This window comes from Daldinia decipiens (assembly GCF_022478715.1).
Source record: "Daldinia decipiens strain CBS 113046 unplaced genomic scaffold F4813scaffold_4, whole genome shotgun sequence".
NCBI classification, from domain to species: domain Eukaryota; kingdom Fungi; phylum Ascomycota; class Sordariomycetes; order Xylariales; family Hypoxylaceae; genus Daldinia; species Daldinia decipiens.
In genome coordinates, this window is record NW_026054547.1 from 1,122,610 (window position 1) to 1,144,880 (window position 22,271).

A 22,271-nucleotide genomic window follows, 5' to 3' on the forward strand; every position below is an offset into this window, starting at 1 on the left:
ATAATAATCAAATTATAATCACGATTTACGGTAATACAATATCCATCAAGTAGGTATGTATTTACGACTACCTGAGCGGTGATCCTGACTGACCCATCAACCTCTCAATCGTCACCTTCTGTAGAGTGACGTCTCAAGGGACGTGTAGGAGTTACTGTCTATCGTAATCTTCATCAGTCGTCAACTATGACCCATGTCATACAATTATCCCGAATATAGTTCCATTTCCTCGCAGATGGCAATTCCTCTTCCCTCTTGACCCGAGGAGAATAACTTTTATGCCTTCCAACGCCGTACAAACCCTGTTCACCATGCCATGCCATGATGCAAGGCCATCGAATTGATGCTTTGCAGCTTGTCGTCTTCTTCGCAGATTTGCAGAGTTGCAGACCCTGTCTACTAGTCGAGGACTGGCCAGCCCGAGTCCTGTTAAGCTGCAAGACACTGTAATACGAGACGTGCCCTTCAAAGATTCATCCCCTCTAGCACATCTTATATTCGCAAGCACCGTCGGCAAACCGAGTGCTATCTTGAGTCTCTAGGTGGTAATCGATCTTGATGTCTAGGTCACGTCGGTTCTTGTCGTTAGGCTTGACGTCCAACTTGAAGCTAATCTCTTCTCCTTGCTGCACCGTCAAGACCTGGTTTAGGTAGAAGACGGTTTGCTTCCAATGGGTGTACTTAGTGTGGGGACCAGTTGAGAAGCGGACGGGCTTATGGCATGCCGTAAAGTCGATATCGAACCATGCCACAAGAGCATGTATGAAGTCGTCACGTCGAGACGTCAACTTAAAGGGTATGGCGAAGGCAAGATCAGCTGTTGTGCAGGTGTAGAGATCAAGAGTCAAGACTGCGACGGGGTCTGTTACGGCCGCCTTGATTTCTACCGTATCAACGAGAGGCTCGGCCAGGGCAGTCTTCTTCAGAGGGGTGTAATCAAACCCGTAGACGTTATCCCAGACTGCAACTAGTTAGCTTACTTGTAATAGAGATTTTGCGGCACAGAACTTACATCCAATCTTCTCGTCCTTATATTCGCCATCCTCAATACCGCAGGCGAAGATGGTGGCCTTGTCCGGGAAGATCAAACCGTCCTTCTCGAGGAACTTGTCGCGGGCGTACAAGACAGTGTCAAGCATGCTCTCGTAGAGGAGGAAATAGCCCATCCATTCCGAGATGATAATGTCGACCTTGGGGAAGGGCAGCTCGATTTCTTCCATCTTGCCCTGAATGAGGGTGATCCTGTCTTCCATGCCATTGACCTTGACAATCTCCCTGGCCTTGAAGATGATGGTTGACATGTCAACACCGATTACGTGCTTGGCTCCAGCTTTGACAGCGAACCTAATCGAAAGGACGGCGTATTAGTTTGACAGGGCTAGAGTTGCTATATGGGTTATAGTAGCTCACATGGAGAGGATGGCTGTTCCACAACCCACGTCAAGAACAACCTTATCCTTGAAGAGGTGCTTGTTCTGCACGATGGCATTCATGTAGGATCTTGTGCGGACTTCGTCTTTCTGCACAAAGCAACAATGCATCGTTAGCTAAGCTGTAGTTCTGAGGGTAGACTTGGCTCTACGAATTTAGAGTACGCACCAGCATTTCCTCGTGAATTCCTGAATTGCGCAAGATTCATATTAGCAAATTATCCTTCCAAATGCCTCAAGTAGAAGTAGCAATAGATAATAGATGCATACCGTGGTGATTGTAGCTGTTGTGCGACAAGCATTAGCAGGAGCCTTATCGCGGGGAGTATATCGATCGCTGTCTCAGGATTCTAAGATTCCAGAATCCAGCGACACGCACAAGAAACTAACCTGTTGAAATAATGCTGCTCAGAGTGAGCCATACTCTTGAGCTGCTGTTCAGCAGCTTCAACGTCCATCTTATCGGCAGCCATCGTTCGGAATGAAGATGTGAATGGACCGAAGTTGAGGTTGGAAGTATGAAATAATGAAGATTGGGCCGGACGACACCAAGTAGTAAGGTAGGTAACTATATTTTTTTTTCTTTTCTTTTCCTGCTTCTGGGAACCCGCTGCAGCGCAACTAAAAACTGTACCTAGTACAATACAACGGATCTAGACTTACCTAAATGATACCCCACCTTTCGCTCTTTTCACTGTCTACGCGCCTAACGCGTTCACCCTTCTGCCGCCTGCAAAAATTACCCCACCGGGATGGATAAACAATGCGCCTATCAGATATAGGTTATATACGAGGTAGCCTGTAGTACATAAGTACCTAAGGTATGTACCTATTTCAGGGGTTAAGGTTAGCGAATCTTCACCCGCCAGACCAGTAGGAACAATCTTCATTGTCTAAACCAATCAGGACTTTTATAGTTTAAAAAAGATTGTTCTCTAACCCAGCTGATTCATACCTGTCTTGGAAGATAATATGTCCAAATATGACTTATCAACAGGCTGTTTCACACACTTAATTAAACCAGCTATCGAGGTAAGACATTGAATTGACTAGGTAACGATATACATCTGATTATAGCCAACGATATCCCATTCCCCGGTATCAGTATTCAGCGTGACATTCGTCGGATTAGTCTTACCTCCCCTCACTGCAATACAACTGATTAGTAGGTTACCCTTAAGAAATTGCAAGGAAAGCGAGTAAAAGACAAGAAAAGCAAGAAAAGCAAGAGACGAGACCAAAAGGAGGCACTTACAAAACCCTGCCTCAACACTCCCCCCACCAACCGGCCTTGCAAGCCTATTCTCGCCCGCCAACACCGTGAAATTCGCCAGCGGTAGATCCCACACGTTCCGTGATGCCACGCTCGGCGACCCGTAATACCGGGCGTCTAGTTTGTCGGGGGTTACCGATAGCAGGAAGTAGCCGCGGTAGTACCCGTCCTGCCACTGGAGCACCGAGTTGTTGCCCACGCGATACTCGGCCTCGGTTCGGCCGGGCGCAATCAACCCGCTAAACCCGGTAGAGCTGACGGCTGTTCCGGCGAATTCGACGCCGACGGAGCCTTCGCCGGTGGTTGAGTCGTAGGGCTTCTCGTCTAGCCAGGCCAGGTCTGATACCCAGCTTTGATGGCTGTCGCCCGCAAGGAAGATGGTGTTGGTGATTTTGTTGTCGTAAAGGTGCTTCAGTGTCCGGTTCCTGTTTGCTTGGTACCCCTGAAAGTGTTATATCAGAATCAAGACCCAACAGTGCTCCTTGTCGTAGGTAAATTCCAACTTACATTCCAGTTATCACCACCGTAACCGTAAGACTCGACGATGTGCGAGAATACGATCTGATTACCGATTATTCGCCAAGTCGCACCTCGGCCCTGAGACTTGGACAGTTGGTTATAAAACCAGTTCTCCTGGTGCGAACCCATCAGTGTTCGCGAGGCGTCATTCCGTATGAGGTCGATATAGTTATCATTCCAGTCTTTACTCAGTTAACCGGAACTCTCGACTGTTGCTTGTTCTTCGGGGAATACCGATACTTACCAAGAGAAGTAATGCTTCGATCATAGTTCCGAGTATCGAGTACGATGAAATCCAAGACTATATCGTCAATAGTTAGCATGACGAAAAGGGGTCAGAATTGGGGCTTGGAACTACATACGGTTTCCCATCTGAAAGTTCCTCCATATCCTCAGGTTATCGTCGAGGTCTACCTGGCTTTAGAAATATTAGCGAAACGTCAACTTACGACCTTAGATCATCATATACTCACCGAATAGGCATCCACTCGAAATAAGCTCTCACAGCATTCATCTTCCGCTGGTCTACGCTGACACCACCATCCTTACGAAAGGAATCTTCGGTGTTGTTCAAAGCGCTGGACCCATCCCGGTACCCGTTATTCGAGACCTCTACACGAACAGTCAGATAGCCCCAATAACCTACCCATATCTCACTCATCCACTTACCGTGGTCGTCCCAGGTCGCTATCCAGGCAAAGTTCTGGGAGGCAAGTTGAAGATCCGGATCCGTACGATACTATTTATTTATTATGTCAACCTTCCAAGCCCAATTCGATAGCTCGAAGTAATACACACCTGCCCGTGGCGAGTCCTATAGTCATGCAGACTAAACAGATACTTGGGTGGCGCGTGAGCTCGCTCGCCCTTTGCGTTGCCTTCGTATATGTAGTCGCCGAGATGAACCTATTCATATTAACACGCGAGCAACAAATTGCCTAGCTTCTACACTTACTATATAATCCTGCTCATCCTTCCGCGCCGCGTTCCCGTAGGCATTAAAATAGCCATTCGCTTCCAATCCGTCAGCAGGACCCCTATCCAGACAAACACCAAGGTAAAATACTCACGATAATTACTGCAAGAAAAGACCGCAAACTTCAGCTCCGGAACATCAACATCCGCCAACGGCGCAGTCTTCGTCCGTCCAACGGGACTCGTCTTGCTCGACCCGCAGATGGTAAACTGGTAGTTATACGTAGTAAACGGCTGCAGCCCCGCAGCCTCGACCTACACGCCCATTAGCCCGCATTCCCAACCCAACGAGGAGACCTCCGCAATAACCTTCACCGTATAATCAATATCACTAGTCGTATACGCATCCCCCGCAGCCACCACACCCCCCTCATCCCCATCCCCATCCCCATCCCCAGTCTCATTCAGCCAAACCCTCCACTCCACACAAACGGGGCTAGCATCCGCATCGATATAAACCTGCGTCTCGTGGCTATACAGCGGCACCGGCCCCTCCACCGTGACATTGCTCCCGTCCGAGTCCCGCGACGGCGCAACCCGGGTCCACAGCACCACGTTGTCGGCGTACGGGTCGCCAGACGCCACGCCGTGCGTGAAGTCCAGTTCTTCCGGTGCGAGCGCCGCGGCGCCGCGCTTCAGGCTGCGCCGCGACACGTGCGGGACGTCGATCCCGAGGCTGGCGTGGCGACGCGAGGGGCTCGCGAAGTTCAGGTTGCCGTCGAAGCTCGCGCCTGCGAGGGGGAGCAGAAGCTCGGCCGCGAGACTGAGCGCGAGGATCTTGTTCATCGTCGTGGTTGGGTGGATGGCTTCGGTCTTTGGATAAGTTCTAAGCTTAGCATGACACACAACTTTAGTAACTTGGAACTTGATTATGTATGTTATGTCTAAAGATCAACTGAAACTATATGTTTATGCTTTACCTATGCTTTATACTTTATTCTATCGATGTACCATGTGCTCATACCTAGGTACCTGCCTCTTCTCACGAGCTGCCAGCTGTGCGTGTAAGCCATGTGGGGTATATACATACACATACATGCAACCAAGGAACTTTACCGCAGCAGCTTCGATGGCCTGGCATCGAGAACGGAAGGTCAAATCGATAGTCGGTGCAGACGCTCCAATAAGCAAAGGTAACTACGATGGCGCAGGACGGTGCTACCTTGAGCCTCGTACAAGAACGTGTGTAATGGCGCCCTTCCTATTGGCCAGGACTCGTTGCTCTTATGCAGCTTCTTTGATCCCCGCTGGGCTTGAGAAAGGCGCGAAGTTGTCATAATTCGGTGCTTGCCGAATCAGCAGTGCGTAGGTATTGAAGGTAACGGGACTAATTACAGTCCGGGCTTACTTTCCAAGACAGAGCCGCATAGTCTTATATGTATGAGTGTATGAGGGTATGTGAATATATGAATAATGACTATTCACCGAGAAGTATAAAATTAGATAGCTACTAACTTAGAAACATCTGGGTATAGTCTAAGTAAGACATTACCATTATCAACACTTATTTAGAAAAATACCAGTGCGATTCATCACCAACTCAACTAACCACACCACCTCTCGTGCGGTTCTCTCCAGCGAACGCCAAGGATCTCGAAGATCTTCTTCTCGTCTCGCCCCTCGAGCAGCGTTCCTTCGTTCACCTTAGTATTCCCCTGTCCTCGTGGGACATTCCCAAACAACCCTCTCTGGTTTAGCCGCATGCCCTTCTTCTGTGCCAACAGCCGTATTGACCTATTGAATATGTCGTTTCCGGTGAAGTAGATAAGTGCTGCGCCGAGCTCGGTCCGGGGCACAAGTAGAATGTCTATACGTCTCCATATAGGGCGATATTCACTTTGAGGACCAGGGAACGCACTCTCTGGCAGCACACAGCAACCGTGCCATTTACTACCACCGTCGGTATCGTCGCCGTTACCATGATGAGCGGCAAGCGCAACAGTCAAAAAGCCTTCGCGGGACAATGTATCGACTAGCTGGTTCAGAAACGGAGCTAATTGGCTTGTAGAAGACGTGCCCTTTTTGGTCACGATCAGGTCAATATCGCCGGAACTATCAGCTCCCCGCCGATAGCTGCCTCCGATAATCAACTCTACGTTGCGATCAATGGCCGCGGCTGTGTCTTTAACACAATCAGCTAAAGCCTCCACCTCCCGTCGTGGAATTCGGGTATTCAAATCGTCAAAGTGTTCTAACCCGATTTTCTGGTTGGTATTCAGATCGGCTTTGTTCTTTAGGTCGTCTAGCGTCCGAAAGCCTTGGGCAACCCACTTGTGAGCCTGAATCTGGCCTACGCCATAGATCTGTAGAAACAAGCCTATGATCTTCCTTCGAGGGTCATCAAGCGCATACTCGAGTTGTCTTAGTCGGTTCGTAGTGACAATCTCCTCGATCTTGTCTGCAATTCGACCAATATTAGGCAGGCCGCGTGCTTCTTCAGCGGTACTTATCTTCTTTGATTGCATTCGTAAGGTTGCGATAGCTAACCTATAAGCTCTAATACGGAAATTATCACCGGTAAGAGTATGCTGATCTAGCATCTCCTGGAGAACCTTGATCGTCTCCGCGTTGGGATTACTGTCCGTATGGTCCTTAGTCCCGCCCTTCATGCAAATGAATTTTTCTTGCCAAGGGTTTTTGCCCTTAGAATGGCCAGTGCTGCTCCTGGTTCTCCTTTTCCACGGTCTCCTATCATCCGAGCTGCTAGAGTCTGAGAGAACCTCAACTTCATCTGTTAATGGCGGCCCAGCAGGATCATCGTTATCCATTAACGAATCACTAAATAGGTCGCTATTACCCGTGGCTTTCATCTCAGATATACACTGTGTGAGTTCATCATCCACACCAGTCTCAATTGCCTGCTTTGAAGGTGGTGCCTCATTTTGTGCATGCGCTGGTTGGGCATTACCTGTGGCGCTTTTATTTCGTTGCCTCTTGGAAGATGAAATCAAGGCAGCACTTCTCTGAGAAGAGCTCTGGCTATACGACTGGGTGCTTAACACAGGCGAACGATATCGTCTCGCCGACTTCCTGCGGCTTGGCTTTAACTCGAGCGAGGCATCATCATTGTCTAAACGTGACAGTTCTGTTTTGTCTGCTGGTTTCTCAGCAGGCGTTGGGGTCCCAGAAACCTTATATTGGCTCTGGTTAGGATTTGCAATTATGCGGTGCTTAAGGCAGTCAATGGGGTAATTTTCATTGACAAGCACCTTTTCTGACCACCTGGGGTCATCTTGCAGCTGCCTCTCTATATCCGTATAGGTAAGCTTTTTATCGACAATTATATGAGTCGCTTCGTCTAGCTTCCTGCACCACCTATATGATGATATTCAGTTAGCCGACCCGTGTGTGATTATTTCGGATACTTGCTTCTAACCGCCGGGATAGGTCTATTAGAACGGATACTTACGTAGCACCATGTTCCCGAGCTTTCCTGATCTGCAATCTGCGCGCCGGGTTGATATCGTCATTAGGGATGTAAAAAAATAAGAGGTCTTTGAAAATTCGGCGTGCCTCAGGGGCCAGTTTCAGGGGTGCTTCCTTCTTGCGTTTTCCCATCCTAACAGAGGGTGAAGGATCACTTTTAGGGCTAGAATGTATGGTGAGAAGACTTGAGCGCATAGAACGTGTTGTGCGACGCGGTGGCTGTCTAGCAGCTGCAGATGCAGTCTCAGGCACAGTCTTGTTACTAACAGAGATGCTTGCCTGTAGGCTTAGACCGCCGGTTCTTGGCTCATTACATCGGGGAGTAACAGCAATGATTTCTACATCGGGATCGCTATTGCTATGAATAGGGTCTGACGCCAATTCCATAGGAGCAGCACCGACTCCCCTTAGCGCAGTAGGTGAACCATTCTTGGAAGTGGTTGGCGCAACGGAGTAAAAGGCTTTGGTTTTCTGCCTGTATGCCTCCTCATCAGCGCCCAAGATATCATCCTCTCCATCATCATCGTCATCATTCGTATATGCTTCGAGGCGTTCAAAGAATGCGACCTTTTCCTCTAGCTGGTTCTCCATCGAGTTGACGGGAAGAAAAACGGAGTATTGTTGAGGTCCGTTTCGGTGTTCCACGTAAGAAGACGCATTTTATGAGTGTTGAGTGCTTCACCGGATTTGTACTTGCTGCAACTCGACAAATTCATCCGGTAGGCATCAGCTACTAGGCGCATACATGTAATCACTGATTGACTGTCTTAAGTTTGTTGATTGGTAAATTCAAGATGCAATTGAAAGGCAAAGCTAAAATCCCTTGATTTGCTTAGTACGCCCCTCAGTTGCGTATTTAGACACATTAGGTACATATAATATACCCACTTTAACGAGCTAACTATTCGTGAAATCAAGTACCCCACATGTATCATTAATTCCCAGAGGCATGTACCTCCATATTTCGTAGGCGGACCATATGTAAGACTCGGGCTTCTGATCATCATGATTTTCCACATTTCAACTACATGAGAAAATTATGTATGTCTTAGACTTATTAAGTATTTCCATACCCACCACAGTCGACATGGAGCAAGCGAATGTAAGCTACTATGTAAATACTGATATCAGGGGTATATATGTAATCAACCGTTCTACGCACACATTGCATTGAATTCCACAACGCCTCCCTAGAAACTACATGAGCGAGCGAGACATTAGTCGCCAGTCAATACCCTAGTTTTTCCATACACGTAGTCCCAAATACATAGTAAACCCAAGATCTCATCGTACAAACCAAGCCCCTTATGATGGTATAGGTGACTGCGACTGCTGTCCAGCGTACATACGCGGATCCATCAGGGGAATGCTGTTTTTCTCTCGAGGGTCGAAGGAAGTCCCGGCGTCTGCAGAGTACCGGCTATTTGCTTCTCCTTCAATATCGTTTAACAACTCCCGAGTAATCTCCACGTAGTCGTATGCAAATTCACCGATCTCCGCGTCGTCGATACCTAATATTTCGGCGTTCTCGGTTGTTCGTAGTTGGAGACCCGGGATCAGGTTCAAGACGAAGCAAATTATACATGTGCCGGCGAACGAGTAGCAACCTCCGCAGATGGAATCGGCTAGTTGGTATGCCAGCTGGATCCAGTGGTGATTTATCCAGCCGCCCTGAATTTGTGTGTAGCCATCGAGGTGAGCGATGTAGTCGGCGGCGAAGAAACCCGTGCAAATATTTCCTACGAAACCGCCAACAGCATGCACGGCAAAAATATCCAAGGCGTCGTCGATCCGCAGGACAAACTTGAGCTTAGTAGCGTAGTTGGCAAAGCCGGCCCCGAGAATTCCGTAAATAACTGCGGCCCAGGCGGGAACGAAACCTTTAAAGGGTTAGAGGTATCTTCGCAATACATAGTTATGCAAATTAATAACTAACCTGAACCCGGTGTGATCGCCACAAGACCCGCAACAACCCCGGAGCAGAAGCCCACCGTCGACCACTTGCCCTCTAGCCTGTAATCAAGCACACACCATGTAACGCCGCCGACACAAGCCGCTAGGTTTGTTACCACCGCGGCCATGACGGCACGCAAGTTGGCAGACAGTGCGCTACCGGCGTTGAAACCAAACCAACCGACCCATAGAAAGACCGTTCCGATGACTATGTGAGTAACATTGTGTGGTCGGTAGTTCAGTTCGTGCGTTCCGTGACCTCGTCGCTTTCCAAGCATCATCGAATCTACAAACCCACATGTCAGCAATAAGAACGTAGAAACTCCCAAATGAAGTATAGTCGATGGTGTAGACTAACATGCAAGCGCAGCTGTTCCGGAGGCGATATGGACCGGTGTACCGCCAGCAAAATCGAGGCCTCCCATCTTATTCGACCATCCAGCCGGGTTCCAAGTCCAGCAAGCGATAGGATCGTATATGATCGTGGTCCAGATAAACATGAATATGACGCACGGCAGCATCCGCCCCCTTTCAGCAACAGCGCCAGTCGCGAGCGCCACGGTGATGGCCGCGAACATGCCCTGGTAGACGGCGAAGAGCAAGTCCGGGACCTTCGCAGAGCCGACTGACGGCTGGGCCAACACATTTTTAAACCCGAAGTTGGACAAATCTCCAATGTAAGCAGATGCCGTGTGCGAGAATGTCAACGAGTAGCCCCAGAAGAACCACTGAAAGGTAGTGACGGCCGTTGCCATGACGGAGAGCCATATTAGTGATAAGGCAGATTTACGTCGAGCAAGACCAGAATAGAAGAAGCTTTAGGATTGTAAGCTAACGAACGCCCGTGGCGGATATAGGTTGGCTGTAGCGCGGTTTACTTACCCAACTCCCGGAATCATAAGCAGCACGAGAGCTGTGGACGTTATCATCCACGCGATATCACCGCTCTATGCTCGCTCGCGTATTAGAGGTCAAATGCCGGAAAAGGAGACGCGGCGAGTTCATTTACTCACCTCGTACCATATATTCAAGTCCTCCGTTAGGGAATCTCCGCCAGTAGGACCAGAACCATTATAGGGTACTTTAATGATATAGCCCAATGCGTCAAGATCGATGCCATTGAGTACGACCATTTTGTCACGTAGCCCAACGAGGGTCTCGGGAGTTGACTAGAACGAGATGATCGAAATGACTATCAGTATTACACATAAGGAGTGAAAAGGTTCAAAAGAGTGTGAACAAGTTGGATGGATGCCGTCGGGAACTTGCAGTCGAGGCGAGGTCGAGGCGAGGACTAGATCAAGTACGTCAAGTTCAGCCGTGATTTGACGGGGCCAAGACGAGGTTAATGCAAACCCCTAACCCTTCGTAGTCGAAATAAGAAGCAATTCAAAGACAAAAGTTCAAAGACAAACATTCACTCTCGTTCGAGTCAATCGATACGCTTATCAAACATGTCAAATCGAAGCATGTCAAATTGAAGCAGGGGATGCCTTACGGATAACTCCAAAAGGAACAAGAATTGAGGCTTGTGAACTGGCGGTCTCGGCCGGTGGGAAATCATTTTTTATTGATAGCAGTCCCTTGTCGTACGTAGGTAGGTATGTACAGCATAGCATGTACATACATACACGGGTGTCTGATGATAGGTATCCCATACCAGATGGGAGATTAGGAACAGCCACTCAGGCAAGGGCATGACCTGCAGGTTGCATGATCTGTGCCCGCTTCAGATCGGTGACTTACATACTGTGGCAGTAACTAGCCTGTTCGTACATAGTATGTACATGTGTATAAGCTAAGCAATAGCAGCAATAGCCAGCTATTCGATATAAGCAGGGATTCCGACATGTCCGGCAAGATTACGTACATATCTAGCCTGCTCTTGTTCTATGTAATCGAACGTTGGGCGCGAGATATAGGCTAGCCGGCCGTGACACTACATATCCAATATTAATATGTATGAGCAGCATACGGCAGCAGCAAGCTGAACTCAGTGGTGGCAACGCCCTCGATCCCATTCTCTGGTGTGAGATTCGTCACCTAGGTGTCCTATTAGAGAGACTTGGGTTTGTAATTTTTTGGATACATAGTAGACGATGAAGCAGTTGGACGCCCAAGCAGATGATCGATATTACGATATTACGATATTACACAGCAAAACAAGTAAGAAAACAAAGATAAGCAAAGAGCAGGGTTCACACCAATCGGCCTACTATTGGTATTGGGTATGTACTACGAAGTACGTAAGGCTCGCTGGTGGGGTGCAAGTGGGGAAAGAGTTCCCAGGGGCTTGGGGAAGTACATATGTACCTACCTAATGTACATAGGTGGGCAGGTGGGCAGATGGGCAGGGGGATTTAGACTTGGCTCATTCCATCTCGAGTAGGTATGTCGAGTCTGGTACAAACGATAAGGTTTATGATAAAGTGGATTGCTATCGCAGCTGTACCCCAGAAGTAGGAAGTTTTCGGTTTCCGGGTCCTCTTGTTATTGTTCCTTAGGTACTGTGGAATAATATTGGTGGTCAAAAGGATGTTGTATTAGAAAGGAATTTTAATACCCCACTTCAGTGGTGAGAAATCTTATATATGCGTTTAAGCATCGCACCTTCCAACAGTACCTGTTAAACTATATATATATATATATATATAAAAGTGCATCAAGTGATTTTACATGTAAGCCATCATTCAATATTCTTAACAAACTACCTACCTAACATACCTACCTACCTATGTATAGAGCCTGCCTTATCTCGCATCGCAAGGCGAAACGTAGCATTCCTACCGTAACTACGTAAAGTTGCAGAAGGCCTGATGCGAAGAACAAGCCGTGTCAGCTGCCTCTGCCTCGGCCAACGGTCAGCCATCGTGTTTCCAAGTCCCCCTGGTACATCTACTCCGAATCTCCCCACCCCCGCATCGGGAAGGTCGGATACCAATGGTCTATGTATGTTATGTCTAACAGAGGCCTCGCAGATCTTGGTATTGATAAGGCTAATGCTTCATGAACCATTTAACTCAGGTTAGCTTATTCCAATTGGGCGGTACTTAGTGTTGTTTATTAGTGCATTCTAGAGTTAGTCGACTGTCTTAAACATCATTCAACCTCCGAAGCGATGTTGTTATTCGGTGTAGCTCCCTCTTCAGAGGCTTCATGCCGCCGTTTAACTAAGCTCAGCCACCCAGCTAAGTAAAAGATCATCTGCAGAATTGAGACTCTGGCTACTTAATCCAACACAAGCTACTCCATTGGGCGCGAAGTCTCAATATCCCTTTTATGATAAATCTCCGGATAGCGGGCCATGAATATGTACCGCATGCATCCCCCTCATAGTGTTTCGTCGGTGTGAGACAACGGCACAAGGGCAATGTGATACAGCGCTGCGAGCACTGAGCTATTCTCAGACTCGGTAAAATTTCCGTTGCTATTCACAAACAACACGGAGCGAAATGAATTATCTTACATACCTTGACTTCGCAGTAGTGTTGCCTTTAAAGTCTAACACTATCCCCCTGAATTATATTGAGTATGCAGATATTTCAATCAACTAACCTATGTAGGTTAGACGTATGTACGCGCGCCCCTTACTAAACACTCAAGCCAACTACGTACCTACGTGTCATTACACTAAGCACCATAAGTCTGACTTGCCTAGATGAGCTAGCAGCCATCTCGACTGTCGGGTCTCGATAAAATATTTCGCGACACGGCATTAGTATATCTTCCATATCGACTACAATGAATTTATCGAGGTACCCTAGCTAGATTAAAACATAAGAGGAATTAAGGCCAAGAAGAAGAATCCCGTAGCCCGTACCCCGTAGCCCGTAGCCCGTAGACTTCATCGTGAGCGGGATAACCCCGCTAGCACATCGTCCAATCACAAGTAAGCACATAACCGCAATAGGTAGTAGGTATAATTACCTGGGGGGTCCATCCTAGGAATCATCAATTATCCGCTTATATCTTTCAGACGTATTGAGATCCACGATCTTGGTGACCTCTGAGTGGGTGCAGGCGTTCATTAATTATTAAGAGTACCTAGCGAAATAGCTACCTAATGGTCGAACTACATCAAAGTCTTCTATCAGACTTGTTTTCAAGTGTGCTATAGGAAATCGACCAAATACAACATTACCAACTCTTTTTGTACAAACCCTCCGAATACTGGCTAAAGTAAGGTGGCCTAGTAGCCCGTTTCCTTACCCAACTAGATTAAAATGTGTTTCCATTTTGCCCCATTCCGAAAGCATATTCTCCGACTCTGGTGCCTTGACCAAGGAGCTGACAATGTTGATGCCAAGTCCGCCTACATGGCGAGCATTGACTACCGTGCCATTCGAAAGTGATATTCGTACCTCGAGGTGAGACTTCAGGAACGGCTCGGCGTCTTCTGCATGCAAGCTTGATACCTTACCTGATGCTACCATATGCATCAGGGCCGAAGTCATGGGTATTGTCCCCGTAACCATCCGATCAGAGGCGCGGCTGTGCACGCTTTTATGAGCGAAGATTCCGTGCGTGCCTACTAAGTTGGGCGCTACCGGCCATGATGATGGGTCGGATGGGACGTCCCCTAGGAAGAGATGGATGGAAAACGAACCACCCATAGCATGTTTGTTCACCCTTATGTTTGCAATCCACTCGCGATACTTGCCACCCCTAAAAACCGCGCTTAAGGGAGGCCTGCTGGAAGACTGGCTGTTCCAAGATATGCCATTTGCCTTATACGACCCTCGATGACTTGGATGCTTTATATGTCTGCTGCTATGTCGTAGACTCCTGTCCGACCCCATGAATATAGAAGCCGGGCTAAACTTCCCATAGAGCTTGTTGATCGTTGCCACAAGTTCTGAGCGATTCTTGTTGGCTACTTCGGGGTACGTATAGCCGAAAACTTCATGATCCCGTACCATGTCAGCCGTCCAGAAATCTGTTTCGTTGAAGAAGAATGGTGTGAGAGGTGTCTGAGCGTTTTCTACCTGTCCAGGAGATGTCGTATGAGAAGAATAAACAGCAGGCTGGGGGACCACATATGTGTCATTGTAGAGGTGTTGCCACATAGTAAAGATCCTGTCGATATTGGCATGATGTAGCCAGAAGAGTGGATCAAATCCGGAATAGGCTATGATAGCAAGATGCCCGTAAACACCTCCTCCAACTGTGTGGATTGCGTCGTGAAGAGATTCAAGGGAGTCGTACGTGCCATTGTTAGGACCAGGGATCCAAGCTTCGTTGCTGAAGGTTGTATAGTTGGGGTAGTTAGAGAATAAGTTGTATAACCTCTGCTGGAAACTTGGGAGATGGACATCTAATGCGTGTGCTACGAATGAATTATTTGAAGTTGCATTTGCACTATTAATCGGACGCGGTGCTCGCTTTGTCTCGAGCCATGTATTATACTATGCAGAATTATTAGCATACTATGTTCACTCTCAAGGGAAATAAACCTACAGGGAAATCCGGAAAAGTCGAACTATTAAATGGCCTAAAGACGTAGCTGAATAGAGGGTTCGAAATACTCTGAATACCGTTTGGTCCGGTCACGTTTATGGTCGGCGAAGCACCAACACTTAGAGGGAGGACACTGACTCCGTTCGGGGGGACGGCAGCCCAATCCCAGTACGGGATCCGGAAGGTATCTGCAGCTTTTTGGAACCGGTCTTGAAGTTCTGGTGGGTAAAACGACGCAATAAATTGAACAATGTTGTACAAGACTTGCTAGTACAAGCAACGTCAGCAGTTTTTCTAGAAGATCACGACTTTATAATCAAAGTGGAATGAATCTTTCCAATATACCTCATATAGAGCAAGATAAGGTCGATGCCAGGGAGGAAACAGAATGGACACATGAGTGCAATACCCACTGTGTTCATTTCCTGGCGTCGGGTTGACATCTGCCCATGTTAATGCAGGAGCTCCATGAATCCCTATAGAGAGTTAGAATATAGACCCAATATTGTCTTGTCTCTTGCAAGCGTACCTGTGATCTGGTACCACGAGAATTGTGACTCCTGGTCGGTGAATTGCATCCAGCTAAGGGCGAGGAGGTACAAGTTCCATTTGTCCTCGTCATTTTGCAAATCTCGGATATCTTGTCTCAACTGCGTTTCCCCATTGAACCGAGGAGGGCCGGTTACGATAGAAGACTGAGACGGAGCCCGTTTTCGCAAACGAAGATCAGCGGTAAACCCATAGTCGTATTGCCCCGGTTGGACGTTAGCAACAACTATAGAGAACAGTAGAGTGACGGCAAGGCAAATCTTATGAACAGACGACATGTCGGGCTCTCATGTAATTAGAGCTGCCTGGGAAAGTACGGATGAAGCCGGGAATCACAAAGGACACACAAAATAGAGCGGCAAAACAGTACGACGCATGTGATTTGGGATGAAAGATATTGCCGTAGGTGCCAGGGGGGGAGTAGTGAAAAAACGAGATAGGATGAGCTTGTCTCCCTAATAGATGTGAGTAAAACTAAAGGGCCATAGGCTAGGGCGGGCTTTCCATACAATATGAAGACGGAACGATGCTTTGATTAATAAAATGACATTGTAACGGGAGGAAGTTAAAACTTTCAGATACGCAGCAGAAATTAAGGATGCATATTTCTGTAAGTATGTAGGTAGGTATCTACATGTACATACCTCTTAGGGGTCGTAATAGCTTATATTAGGCACCTGCATCCTGCCTTTAGTGCGGACTAAACTTGGGAAATAGCGAACTGACGCGATGCGATCTCGCGATTGCTTCTTTGCCGACTACCGTCCTCTTACACAAACTGCCCAGGTGACTGCTCGGTTGGACCATGACTATTTTCTCCGAGCAGTACCTCCCCATGCATCTTCAAAGTAATCAAAACCTCTATGAAATATTCATATAGCCAAGAACATCTCCCGAAAAGGCGGCAGGATGCACGGCATTTGCGCAGATGTGGTATATGATACACGGTGGTTAGCCGTTCTGAAACTAGTTTGGTCCTAGCATCGGTTACTTACATTGCTGCCTCTCGCAATCTTCACCGCCGTCCTTGAAAAAACCATCTGAAGACACCAGAGAAGAGAAAAGCAATGTACAATTTTTATAGAAAATTTGTATTGAACTTCATTGTGTATCACCACCGAACTGGAATTATCCATTTTAAACCCGAAACCGAAGACCCGAAGCCTTTTAACTCCATCTAATGCAACTGACACCTTTTAGAATTCATCTTTCACGGGCTCTACGCGGCCGCAACGACGGGTGGGAGGGCGTTTGCTTTCTTTCCCGTAGAAATTACGTCCCATTTCGCATGTAACAGCGGGCCCTTTCGCGGAGCATCTTTCGGGTCGACTCGGTACTTCAACTTAACTCCCATGGCTGCTAGTTCCACGTCAAGGTACTTGAGAGCGCCGGGAACTGCTACCTTCGTAGTATCTTCACCTCCGATCCACTGGTTCCCTTGTCCATCTTCCCATATCTCACCTGCTAGTTGGGTTAAGTCGACATCCTTGATCTGATCGAGGCGAGTCGCGCAATTTCGGCATCGGACGCTATTCACTGTTTTCTTCCTACCTACAAAAGGAGAGACTGTAGGCTGTACCGATAAGAAAGAGCCGCATCTCCGGCAAATCCATGATGGCGTATAATCCGAGCAGTTGAGAAGACGGTCTTGGAGAAGGAAGGCTGTGCCGTGTGCTAACAAAGCGTCTCGTTCCATTTCACCAACACGAATACCACCACCCCGTTTTCTACCTTTGATCGGTTGACCCGTCGTAGCGACTACCGGTCCTGTCGTTCTTACTTGGTACTTATCGTTGACCATGTGACGCAATCGCTGGTAATACACGACACCAATGTAGATATCTGCGGCTAATTCTTCCCCAGTAATTCCAGAATACATAGGCTCGTTTCCGTGATAATTGTAACCAGCCTTCATGAGTTGATGCCCGAAAAAGTCGGCGGCCGTATTATCTTCATCGAAACGGAAAGGAGTTGAGTCTTGTGCGAGGCCATGAAGCGCGCCTGCCTTTCCTGCTAGCGACTCGACGAACATACCGATTGTCATTCGAGAGGGGAAAGCGTGGGGATTGATAATAACATCGGGTTGAATACCGGACTCTGAAAAGGGCATATCGACAGCCGGCCATTTTTGCGAAGCGACACCTTTCTGACCGTGGCGTGATGAGAACTTATCGCCGATGACGGGCGACCGAGGAACGCGGAACTTGACCGATATTGTTTGAGCAGGCTCGTTGCCTTGCTCACTGCCGATTAGTCGTACCTCTTCGATAAACGCTTGTTCCGAATCCTTGTATTTCTCGTACTTAGTAACACCATCTCGATTTACTAAGTTACCACTGTAGTCTGCGGAGACGGTGTGATAAGCAAAGATGATATCACCTTCTTGAACCATTCGTCCGACATATGGGAGACCGTCTTCATCTAACATGGTTTGCGTCCATGCCTTGACGACGCTGCCTGGAGCGAAGCCGAACATTTTGGTCACATTTTTGACTGACCTTGTACGACTTTCCTCCTTGAGCGTGTACTTTTTAGTCTTGTAAATAGTGCCATGTCCAAAGCCTCGTTCGTGGGCCGACTTATTTAGAATCATAGCATCGTCCATATCATATCCAGTATAGGATATCACAGCGACAACTGCGTTTGTGCCGTTGGGGAAATTGTCGAAGCCGTACGCATTATGCAGTGGAGATCTGACAATAGGTGTCTGACCAGTCTGGAGGCGGTACATTTTGTTGTCTGTACGGTATGCGAGTGACGTCCCTGGAGTGCCCATCGTTTGCTTACCCATCTGACACTGATACATATTCCTTGGAGACTGGTTAAAGTCTGAGAAAGGCGTCATATTTGCTAAGATTGATAGAATATTCGTAGGGTCAAATTCAACATGTGTCGATTCTCCTGAGACAACTTCTTGCTCCGTGCAAGCAATAGACATATATGGCTGTTCTAAAGGTCCTACGAAGTCTTCCTTCGCTAATGGGAGGTACTTGGTTGGCCTTACCATTCTAGCGGGTTCAGAGGACATGTATATTCCAGGGTAGGAACCTCCCTTGGACGATGGTACGTGGCCGATTTCGAGGTGCACAGGGATTCCGTGGGAGCCTTCAACTTTCCAGTATCGGAAAGTGTCCGCTATTCTGCGCGACTCGGATGGGTGGCACCAACCAAGGATCCTACCATTTAAGATAACGACCACACTTTCATCTGTCGCGGCAGACGAAGTGTCAACGACGCCAAGCTCGGCGGCCAGCTGCGGGATCATTGAAGTGTTGACAGAACCAGTCATGATCTTGCATTTATGTGCAAGATGGTTAAGTAGACCGCAGGGCGAACCATCGGGAGTATGAACAGGGCAGAGGAAGCCCCAAGACTCAGGTAATAACTTTCGTACCGTCGTAGTCTTCAGCTGAGCGAAGAAACTTCCTCGATGTACCATTCGAAAATGACTGATAAAACGAAGGAAGTTGAGCTTCTCGGCAACGACAGTAAACCCTGATACTTGTTGTAAATCTAGACCGGACGGGCTTGATAAATTGCCAGTCGATAAGAAATATTCGAGAGCGTTGCCGACATTCTCGTTGGTCTTCTGGAATATCTTGATGGGAAAATCCTTCGAAAATTCTTCAGAGGTAAATGACCTTGCAGGGTGCCTTCTCATATATTCTCGTAGAGCACCGCGGAGTCCAACGGAGAGCAATTCGTCTAGCCGTTCTTTAATGATCATGCCGTATAAAAATCCACCAAGGAGAATCTCCTGATTTTGAACTGCATCAGGATTGTCAACCGAGCAGTCTCCAGCAACTAAAGCATAGAGCTTCCTGATCATAAATAATAGCATACGAAACTTGTCTGAATCTTGCTGCTCCGTTACGTTGATATTTCCTAAGTGGACCAACACGATTCGTCGTAAGAATTCGGTACCTACCTCGTAGTGCGATAAAGTATCGGGCACTCCTAAAACAGGTCGGAATTTCTCTCCGAGATACGCTCGAGTCTGTGCCATCGTATAGATTCCATAGGTCTTGTAGGTTCGTAATAAGAGCTCAACACGATCTGTGAGGAATGTGTTCTCGATACCTTTTGAACCCGGAGCTCCAACTAGACCTTCGAAAATCTCTCTGTCGTTCGTCTCTATGAGTGCTTTTAAAATCATCATAACTGGGACTAAATATTCGTTCTTTCGCCAAGAGAAGCGAAAGGTAACATTGCCATCGTCTAGATAATGTAGAACATTTGTTTGGGAAGTTTCATCCGGCCGCACTGATCTAAGTATGATACCGTAAGGAGTGTAGGCAGGACCACGGCCAGTGAAACTCGGACGGTTGATGGCTAGAGGGAAGTTTCTTCGGTTGACCAGAAGAAGTCGTATAATCTTTTCGATGCCGTTGACAACAAAATAACCCCCCAGCTCTTCTGATTCCTCTTTACGTGCGACCAATTGCGCCGGGCTGTTATCTCTAAGATGGCAATAGGCCGACTATAATACAGCTTAGCAAATCATGACTTTCACGAAAACATAATAATGGCAGCCTAGCAGTCTTACCTTTACCATGATTGGTAGTTGGCCAATCTCTCGGGTGAATTCCTTCGCATCGCCATCGTTTATTCTGTACTCAAATGTGGCGGAAAGCTTCCCTCGGTATGATACATGTCGTTCTCGACACTCCGCGGGTAAGATCTCTCGGTTTTTAACCACAAACTTATTTGTAGGCGGGAGTTGCGATTTCTGGAGGTGTATTCCCTTGCACTTGATCCTTAACCTGTTCTTCCCGGTTGGCGGAGCGCGGTCGTCTCCATCCAGAAACAGCCTTATGCCAATGTCGGCCAGTCCCTTCGCAACCAAGCCATTGTCGCCAAAGAGAGCATCGAAGGACTCGATATGTGGGTTCACAGCCTCCTGCAACAAAGGATACGCGGATCGATCTGTCGGGGGATCCCTAAAAAGCTTCTCTCGGCGAAGAGTGTTATACTCGTGGTCCCAGCTCGTGTTGGTTGGTTGTGGCGCCATGGTGGCAGGTAAAGGATATCCCTGTGTTTCGACCAAACTTCAAGTCTCGCTTCATACGGAGATATAATACAGGCAGAAGATCAGTAAAATGTCTTGAAAATGTCCTGAAGGATTGGCGCCCAAGGTTTGCGCGTAGTCAGGTCTTCTTGAGCAAGCTCAACCCCTCGGTTTTTGAGACTACTAAAACAAACGGAAAAGAAAAAAATCCTTATCGGCCAAAATATTTCACCTGATTCCCTATCGATAGGTTCTTATCAGATGAGCTTGGCACTGTGGGCCTTGGAGTAACGTCTGGATATCGGCATTGGGGTACGTATCGAATGTCATCACTGCACAGTGCCTATACTACGACTTCACATTTACAAAGGTATACGGGTAGCTCTTTTTGGGTTTAGTCTTAACATCTACGAACATACATGTACCTACATAAATACCTACCTACCTACCTAGGTATATTTCTGTCTGTTTCTATCAAATTGCCTACCATCTCATATGTAGGGAGCTAAGCTTGCCCTTACAATAGCTATACCTTGAACTGAGTTAAGAAAGCTATATGCTGGAACTAACACAATAGCCCTGTACTATTATTCACCTTGGTCAATTCTCGACCACTCATCTCATCAGGAAGCACGAGGTGCGACGTACATGGCTGTTGTCATCTTGCACCGGTCTTGCAGCCCAACCGACCTCTTAAGTTGTCTGCCGTGCATACTTGCATCCCGCAGGCTGCCTGCCTTGGTCTAAGTCTGAATCCGTCTAGTTAGTGGAATTTGGTAGGGTACATAACTTTGGAGTCTGGGTCCTGGCTTTTATTTTATCAGCTACCTAACATACATCTCCTACCTCTGGGCTGCTGCATCTGACCTCGCTTGAAGCTGTTTATTGCCTACATCCTGGAAGACCTGACCGCTTCTGGGACCTCAAATCGCAGCCTACCATTTTCGACTTGGTTCTTTCGCTGCAAACAACCTGTTCTCCGTTCAGTGCTCCGGCCGCCGCCACCGACGCTTCCTATTCGCACCGTGCTATCCAGAGCTGAATTTACTACGATATCGATATCGTGCTAAGAAATCTAGTTGATTCGGGTCTAACTAGTTATTCGATATCCTACGACTACGTCTCAAGAGCGAGGGGTAACTTCATAGAATAGTGTTGGGCAGAGCGAGCTTCTCAGTCCAGCAAAAGAAATACGTAAGGCATAATTAGCCCAATAAGCTTAGCTGCTGATGGTGGTGCTGAGTGTGGGGGAACGACTTGGATACCTTACCCGCCCGAGCAGGTGACGGGTCTTCCGAGACGGCCAGAGTAGCAGTCCGGGAAACCCCTCGAGGCGTAAAGCTGCGAGCAGAGCAGAGTAGAGCAACTCTGATTACCGTTTTCCTACGGTGCTCCACTACAGAAGAGGGCATAATAAGCCCCTTACCTTTTTTCCTTCTATCTCCGACCCTCTGTTACGGCATTCTATTCTACCCATCAACCGTGGGCTTGCTACATAGTAGACAAATCTCACATCGATTTTCATCAAAGCTACAAGTCTACCTAAAGCAACCTGGAAACTGGAAACTGGGACCTGGGACCTGGGATCTTTAGGTGATACCTCCAAGGTTGTGAATCTACGAAACGCTCGCAACGGGCCGGTCAATAGCGACCATCTTAATTCCCCATACTCGCGGCTCCA

At 47.7% G+C, this 22,271-nt stretch overlaps 6 protein-coding genes across 6 annotated transcripts; all 6 read right to left on the reverse strand.

Annotated features, from left to right (window-relative positions):
- Positions 1 to 41: 41 nt before the first annotated feature.
- F4813DRAFT_347667 (protein arginine N-methyltransferase 1) lies at positions 42 to 2,287 on the reverse strand. The gene is made up of 6 exons (XM_049241986.1): positions 1,821 to 2,287; positions 1,701 to 1,714; positions 1,600 to 1,619; positions 1,411 to 1,520; positions 1,013 to 1,344; positions 42 to 961 (listed from the first exon to the last, which is right to left on the reverse strand). Exons 1-6 carry the CDS (start codon positions 1,901 to 1,903, stop codon positions 483 to 485), a joined length of 1,038 nt encoding a protein of 345 aa, XP_049103425.1. The 5' UTR covers positions 1,904 to 2,287; the 3' UTR covers positions 42 to 482.
- A 43-nt stretch (positions 2,288 to 2,330) lies between these two features.
- On the reverse strand, positions 2,331 to 5,137 carry F4813DRAFT_230086 (PhoD-like phosphatase-domain-containing protein). Its single transcript, XM_049239898.1, has 11 exons — positions 4,507 to 5,137; positions 4,293 to 4,452; positions 4,178 to 4,236; positions 4,021 to 4,128; positions 3,892 to 3,961; positions 3,696 to 3,834; positions 3,585 to 3,640; positions 3,467 to 3,523; positions 3,211 to 3,404; positions 2,686 to 3,145; positions 2,331 to 2,577 (listed from the first exon to the last, which is right to left on the reverse strand). The coding sequence occupies exons 1-11, from the start codon at positions 4,981 to 4,983 to the stop codon at positions 2,480 to 2,482; spliced, it is 1,878 nt and encodes a 625-aa protein (XP_049103426.1). The 5' UTR covers positions 4,984 to 5,137; the 3' UTR covers positions 2,331 to 2,479.
- Positions 5,138 to 5,741: 604 nt separating this feature from the next.
- F4813DRAFT_385992 (uncharacterized protein) lies at positions 5,742 to 8,214 on the reverse strand (the record flags this gene model as incomplete). Its single annotated transcript, XM_049246348.1, has 2 exons — positions 5,742 to 7,512; positions 7,607 to 8,214. 2 exons carry the CDS (start codon positions 8,212 to 8,214, stop codon positions 5,742 to 5,744), a joined length of 2,379 nt encoding a protein of 792 aa, XP_049103427.1.
- Positions 8,215 to 8,785: 571 nt separating this feature from the next.
- On the reverse strand, positions 8,786 to 10,878 carry F4813DRAFT_230130 (ammonium transporter). Its single transcript, XM_049239900.1, has 5 exons — positions 10,590 to 10,878; positions 10,459 to 10,523; positions 9,935 to 10,392; positions 9,560 to 9,862; positions 8,786 to 9,503 (listed from the first exon to the last, which is right to left on the reverse strand). The coding sequence occupies exons 1-5, from the start codon at positions 10,707 to 10,709 to the stop codon at positions 8,929 to 8,931; spliced, it is 1,521 nt and encodes a 506-aa protein (XP_049103428.1). The 5' UTR covers positions 10,710 to 10,878; the 3' UTR covers positions 8,786 to 8,928.
- Positions 10,879 to 13,598: 2,720 nt separating this feature from the next.
- Positions 13,599 to 15,860, reverse strand: F4813DRAFT_399363 (Di-copper centre-containing protein; the record flags this gene model as incomplete). The annotated part of the gene is made up of 4 exons (XM_049248166.1): positions 13,599 to 14,981; positions 15,034 to 15,300; positions 15,379 to 15,509; positions 15,563 to 15,860. The coding sequence occupies 4 exons, from the start codon at positions 15,858 to 15,860 to the stop codon at positions 13,782 to 13,784; spliced, it is 1,896 nt and encodes a 631-aa protein (XP_049103429.1). The 3' UTR covers positions 13,599 to 13,781.
- A 296-nt stretch (positions 15,861 to 16,156) lies between these two features.
- F4813DRAFT_230191 (DNA-directed RNA polymerase I subunit RPA2) lies at positions 16,157 to 20,774 on the reverse strand. Its single transcript, XM_049239901.1, has 2 exons — positions 20,129 to 20,774; positions 16,157 to 20,062 (listed from the first exon to the last, which is right to left on the reverse strand). The coding sequence occupies exons 1-2, from the start codon at positions 20,591 to 20,593 to the stop codon at positions 16,802 to 16,804; spliced, it is 3,726 nt and encodes a 1,241-aa protein (XP_049103430.1). The 5' UTR covers positions 20,594 to 20,774; the 3' UTR covers positions 16,157 to 16,801.
- Between the last annotated feature and the right edge of the window lie 1,497 nt (positions 20,775 to 22,271).

Coding starts and splice junctions, on each gene's coding strand:
- F4813DRAFT_230130 (XM_049239900.1), bottom strand. CDS start 10,709: ATGGTCGTACTCAATGGCATCGATCTTGACGCATTGGGCTATATCATT. Junction 10,524..10,589: donor ACTTGAATATATGGTACGAG/GTGAGTAAATGA, acceptor GAGCGAGCATAG/AGCGGTGATATCGCGTGGAT. Junction 9,504..9,559: donor GGCGATCACACCGGGTTCAG/GTTAGTTATTAA, acceptor AACCCTTTAAAG/GTTTCGTTCCCGCCTGGGCC.
- F4813DRAFT_230086 (XM_049239898.1), bottom strand. CDS start 4,983: ATGAACAAGATCCTCGCGCTCAGTCTCGCGGCCGAGCTTCTGCTCCCC. Junction 4,453..4,506: donor ATATTGATTATACGGTGAAG/GTTATTGCGGAG, acceptor ATGGGCGTGTAG/GTCGAGGCTGCGGGGCTGCA. Junction 3,524..3,584: donor GAACTTTCAGATGGGAAACC/GTATGTAGTTCC, acceptor TTGACGATATAG/TCTTGGATTTCATCGTACTC.
- F4813DRAFT_347667 (XM_049241986.1), bottom strand. CDS start 1,903: ATGGCTGCCGATAAGATGGACGTTGAAGCTGCTGAACAGCAGCTCAAG. Junction 1,521..1,599: donor GAATTCACGAGGAAATGCTG/GTGCGTACTCTA, acceptor TGCTTTGTGCAG/AAAGACGAAGTCCGCACAAG. Junction 962..1,012: donor TAAGGACGAGAAGATTGGAT/GTAAGTTCTGTG, acceptor AACTAGTTGCAG/TCTGGGATAACGTCTACGGG.
- F4813DRAFT_230191 (XM_049239901.1), bottom strand. CDS start 20,593: ATGGCGCCACAACCAACCAACACGAGCTGGGACCACGAGTATAACACT. Junction 20,063..20,128: donor AACTACCAATCATGGTAAAG/GTAAGACTGCTA, acceptor GCTGTATTATAG/TCGGCCTATTGCCATCTTAG.